The following is a 5770-nucleotide window of genomic DNA, read 5'->3' on the forward strand; positions in this document are numbered from 1 at the left end:
AAAAAAATAATTTGTATTTTTAAGGCACAGAATTTATGTTTATAAAGCAGAGAATTTGTATAATTAAAGCATAAAATATTTATTCTAGCCCTATCTACATGTTCTCATACATACCCCTTTATGCCATCGGTGTGATGTCAGATTTCCTAATCAAAAATGCTATTTAGTATTCTGTATAAATTTCTGTATGTATGTATACTCAAGGACTTCGATTCTTTCCCTCGGAAATTTTCACAAACTGAAAAATGATTACTTTTCTACATGAATGTTCATAGACCGTGCGCGATTAACGATACAAACCTTACGTTCATTTGCAATTAAATTTGACGTAAAGACGAAATAATCTGAATTTTTGAAAGTTTTAAAAAAATAACCGATATAATTGTCTGTACACGCCTACCGATATAGTTGTTGCGGTATCGTTATGTATTTTGCGCAGATATTTTTGTATGTTAAAAAAACTGCGCAAAAAACATAACACCGACAATTATCATTAGGCATGTACAGAAAGTTAGGCAGTTACAGAATAGCATCCCTGAATAGTCGTCAACTTTAACGATTAATATCTCGGTTTATGGGGCAGAGTGACGCTTTTATTTCTGCAAGATTCTTTCGTTTCATGCAAAAACATCTCGAATAAGCTTACAATTTCAATGATTTTTGAGGCGCAAGTAGTAAACTGAATAATTGCCATGAATGTAATCGGATTTGCGCTCAACATCAATTTTCACAAACTGAATTTCAGTGATAAATTAGATGAGATGAGATGAGATTTGCTGTCGCACCACATCAATTTTTCGACGCTATGACTTTATCAGCAGTGTCGATAATGAGATATGTAATTCGCATTATTCTATAAAATTAATGCCGGTAGTGTACGAAAGCTTCGATCCAAACGTTCTAAATGTCACACGAGAAACACCAGAAAGACCAGGATGACCGCTCTCTGGTTTCTTTTTGGTATCTGAATACATGATATTGCAAAAATGTGAAATTGCAATTTTGATTGTCATTGGTCGATTTGAGACCTTACGAACTAAAATTTTGTACGCGTATAATGTCTTTATACCATCGTTAGCGTTTAATCGATATATAACGACGTTATCAAGATTGATTGTCCATCCTTGTCTAATTCACGTAATAGTATGGAAGAGAACCAAAAAAAACATAGACATTACCCTATGAGTTTTAATATATGAAAAAGGCCGAAATATCTATTGTCACCGATGAGATACTATTAAAGACTGTCAATCCTGGGTAAATTTTCGGTAGTATAAAAAGGGCTCCAAGGGCCCGGAGATAATTGAAGAACTCTGACATTATCGACAATTGATATAAATTTGCTATTATTAACATTAAATATTTGGTTCATACATTATTAAATTCATGATTTTTTATTACATAAATGTTCTATAAATAAATGCATACTTGTAAAGCTATAATATTCTATATATTGCAGAAAAAATTACAATTTTTTTTCTGCAGTTATCATCTCTGTTGATAATCAAATTTTGATGATAGCACTGAAATCACAATTTTAAAGAAAAATCGAGTATTATTGAGTTCTAAATGCATAAATACGTCCACTAAACTAATAAATCAATTAATGCAATATTTTCAGTTTTTAACTCTTAATTACTTTAATGTTCACAAGGACGCCGATTCTCGTAAGAATGTCGGTCTTTAATAGTATCTCGTCGGTGCTATTGTCCACTCAGTTTACTCTCAGGTGTCTCTCTGTTAAAAGGTATAGAATAAAGTCTACAAGTGCGATAAAGATAGTCTGTTTATTTTTGCCACGCTCCCAGCGGCTGAAATATGATGATTCGTCTGGTTTTCTGCTTCCTGATTTGCGTTTTCGTAACAGCGAATTTCGTGGATACTTATAAATACAATGGTATTGTAAGGCATTTTTTAATAATTTCATACATTTATGTTTGCATTTCTAACCTAAAAGTAATAAGTTTTATAACAGTTCAATATATTTTAAACAATATAAAAAGATTTAGGCTCCAAAATAAATCATTAATTAATAAATATGGATTGAGAGCTAACACTAGATATTTTTGTGTAATTAATTCTAAAACAAGTTTAATACACGATACATGATTTGAGTTGACTCTTCAATATATTAATTAATACAATCGACTTACAATTTAAAATATATATGTTTATATCAGATTAAATCTGTTTGTAAATTATATAAGTTCTTAGTCAATTTTAAAATTTTAGCGGAGTCTTTTGTTATGATAATGCACAACGTTTGCATTTTTCTGTACATACATATATCTTGATGAATTTGTCTCAAAATAAATTCTTCGTGAAAAAATGGAATCAGTTATTAATTAAAAATTTTAATGAAACTTGTCTACAATACATTTTTTTCAACAAGATGTATACATCCGATACAAACAAATAATATTTAATTTTTATATTTAAGTAAAAAACATATTAAGTTACATGGTTTTTACTTTCTTAAATTTTAAAGAAATAATGGCCCTTTATTATAATCATCTTTCAGATTATGACATACAACAACTGAATGAAAATGTTATGCAAAAATTACTACGTACATTGGGTAATAATGAATATAAGGACAAACGTAGGAATATTGAAGATGAATTTGAGAATTGGAATGGACGTTGGATGCCTGACAGACCAGATGATCCAAAACCACCACCCAAAGTGTTTCCAAAGAATCGGCAACAATATGAATATGAATCTGTAACAGATCTACCTCATAAGATGTATTGGCCTGGGCGTTGGATGCCTGACAGACCAGGGAATCCAAAACCATCACCTAAAGTGTTTCCAAAGAATCAACAACAACACGAATATGAATCTGTAACAGAGTTACCTGACAAGACACCTGGGGGTTGGATGCCAGAGAAATTAAAAGATCTAAAATTGCCACTCAAAATATTGTCAAACGATGAACAAAATCATGAATACAAATCTATAGAAGAATTTCCTCACGAGCTATACATGGGCCATGTGTCACCAGAATGTGATGATGCTAAGGTTTCTATTTACATAGATTATTTCAATTGAAAAGAATATTTAAGTCTTATTTAACAAAATATAGCAGATATTTTAATAGTAACAAAATTTCAGACTAATTTAACTATTGATTGGGATCATACTCCATCAGAATACACATGTTATGATCATACCATCATGCCAAGTAAGATTACAGCAAGAATTTATTGTGAGACCATTCCAAAAATATATAAGGTAAAAATATCTTATATTGTTGTCATTAAATACTAACATTAATTATTAGCACAAATTTTAATCAAAGTATTTTTTAGGCTGCTCATAAGTGTATGAACCAAAGAATTGAATATGATGATGATATTCCTCTTTAGTAAGTATATGACATTCTCTAGTAGCAAAAACAATTCTGTTCAAACAAAATATTTATATGCGGTTTGCAGCGGTCCTCATAGACCTTTGTGGCCAGTTTACGGAGAATACAAATATTTGCCCAAACAGAGATGGTTGCATAGTCTCGAGGTAATCGTAATAGTTACATAGCATATTCTACATAAAATGTCAAAATGTCAAAATAATTTATATTTCGTTATCCTATTAATAGCATGGTGCGATTGTCATGTTGTATCACCCATGCGCAAATCCGTTAGAAGTAGAACGTTTAAAAAATCTTGTTAGCAAATGTCTCTGGCGACATATCATCACACCATATAATTATCTGGAAAAAGAACGAGTAAGTAATAGAAGTATGTGTGTTAACAGTTTATTTGACATGCAATTTTTTTTATTTCCTAATATTCCAACTGGTGTATGTGTGTGTGTGTGTGTGTGTGTGTGTTGTGTGATAATTGCTTTAAAAAATATATTTAGGCAAAATAGATTTTTTTAAATAAACAACTGTGTTTTCTTTATACCAATTAGTTTATCTCGTTATTCTATTCATAAAAGTATTAAGATATGATTATCAAAACAATAATTGACAAGATATTTAATATCTCACATCAATATGTGCCAGAATAAAGTTTAAAATGTTTCTAACAAACTATTGATTTGCTATATATTTACCGCGCATGTGTGTGCGTACAGTGTGTCTAGTAATGACTGCATAGTCTCTCGTGAGCAGATAGAACTAACTAAACTTAGTTGAAAAGTCCTCTACCATTTTGCAATTTTCGCAATATTTAATAAAATATTAATTTTTAAAGATTGCAGAATAAGCCGATAAAATCGACGTGCAAGACAACTTTAAGATATTTTTCAGAGTTCTTTATGAAATATCTTAAAGATATAATTTCTTAAAGATCTCTTAAGCCTATTTCACAATGTACTCTTTGTTTCTTATTTCTTACTTTTTATCTTTAAGTAAAAAGACAAGATGTAAAAAAATAGTAAAAAAAAAGAAACAAGAAACAAAAAGCCTAAAGCCTATCATTTACTATTTTTAAAAGTTTAAATATAGAAGCTATTCAAGTTTCTTTGGTAATTGTTGTCTTCTGTTTGTACAGCCCTTAGCTCTCCTATCCTGGGGATGCAGATTGACCATGTCTTATGTAAATCCCACGGTAGTGAAACGTTTCATACAGAAAAGGGCCCTCCAGGGCCCAGAAAAAATAATTGACGATGGTCAATTTCAGGACGGACTAATGAGTCGATCAAGCATAGTGACAGATGAAGCTGATACCATGCTTTGTCCTAATATGTAAACTAATGTACATACGTAATATTACAAATAGCATATCTCCATCACTTACAAAACTCAATTTATATTTTGTACATATTATTTATTAAATACACCTAGTTATCTCGTTTTTTATTATGTGTAATGTTTATTATGTGTAATTTAGTTATTTATTTGATTTCAAAACTATTCAATAACAAGCGTAAACTTGTTTTCTATATAGCTTGTAAATTAAATCTTATAGAATATTATAATAAATCATATGCAAATGAAGTCTCATTTTTTTTCATCATTACGTCATTTTCTTCCGTATGATGTACTTCGTATTTACAGAAAAGGATTGGAGGAGATGCTGAGAAGACTTAAGAAACCAAGCCGTTCCCTCTTTTCTTTTATTCCCTATATATTTATATATTCTTCATCTTTCGAAGAAGATCATTAAATACATTGAACATCGTGTCGGTTTTTTAAAGTTTCTTCTTGCCGCTTATCTACAGATGTATAGTAACTTCACTGCTGTGCTGGTTATAATCTTTATTCTTGCAGATTACTTACTTCCAATGATATATAAAATTAGGGGTTAAGACGAGTGATACGCTACTGCTGTTATCAGTAATGCAAAATATGCAACTCGACTACTTAATTGTAAGTTGTTATAACGTAAAAGAATATAATTGTACAGTGAACGCTTCACTTTTCTCCTTCTTTCTTTGTCTTCTTTGTTTCGCTTTTACGAATGAACGTGTGTAAATATCGAGAGTTATTCTTACATCGTTGATGTTTCTTGAGTGCAGCACGAGTAGAAGCTAGCAATTCGTGTTAGAAGGAGCTGTTGCATCTTGCCGAATTGGAACTTTTCTCACGAAAACTCGATCATGCCAAATAACTGAAAATCTAAAATACTTAATATGAGATATATCATATTTCATCAGATGTCTTCATATTCAGAATGGTCTAATTTTTTAGACAATTTAGACTATCTAATTTTCCCACCTTTTAGACGCGTCCTACTATATATACATCTGATATTTCAGACATTTAAATCTCAATCTTTTAGACATCTTATTTTTTAAATGCTCCAATTCTTCAGACGTCTTA

The 5770-nt window shown here is 30.5% G+C and overlaps 1 protein-coding gene across 2 annotated transcripts; it reads left to right on the forward strand.

The window, feature by feature from the left end:
* The first annotated feature begins 1727 nt into the window (after positions 1 to 1727).
* LOC108755003 lies at positions 1728 to 4783 on the forward strand. Of its 2 annotated transcripts, none has more exons than XM_018497703.1 (7): positions 1728 to 1897; positions 2522 to 3021; positions 3115 to 3234; positions 3312 to 3367; positions 3438 to 3516; positions 3599 to 3727; positions 4500 to 4783. In XM_018497703.1, exons 1-7 carry the CDS (start codon positions 1819 to 1821, stop codon positions 4695 to 4697), a joined length of 1161 nt encoding a protein of 386 aa, XP_018353205.1. In that variant the 5' UTR covers positions 1728 to 1818; the 3' UTR covers positions 4698 to 4783. The 2 variants fall into 2 exon arrangements, with proteins under 2 accessions (XP_018353205.1, XP_018353206.1); XM_018497704.1 differs by having other exon boundaries at positions 1832 to 1902.
* The last annotated feature ends 987 nt before the right edge of the window (positions 4784 to 5770 follow it).

This window comes from Trachymyrmex septentrionalis, unplaced genomic scaffold (assembly GCF_001594115.1).
Source record: "Trachymyrmex septentrionalis isolate Tsep2-gDNA-1 unplaced genomic scaffold, Tsep1.0 scaffold83, whole genome shotgun sequence".
NCBI classification, from domain to species: Eukaryota; Metazoa; Arthropoda; class Insecta; order Hymenoptera; family Formicidae; genus Trachymyrmex; species Trachymyrmex septentrionalis.

Excerpts from the sequence above, each read along its gene's own strand:
- LOC108755003 (XM_018497703.1), top strand. The coding sequence starts at position 1,819 with ATGATGATTCGTCTGGTTTTCTGCTTCCTGATTTGCGTTTTCGTAACA. Across the intron at positions 3,368-3,437 it reads GATGATGATATTCCTCTTTA|CGGTCCTCATAGACCTTTGT; the intron begins GTAAGTATATGA and ends TGCGGTTTGCAG. Across the intron at positions 3,517-3,598 it reads GATGGTTGCATAGTCTCGAG|CATGGTGCGATTGTCATGTT; the intron begins GTAATCGTAATA and ends TCCTATTAATAG.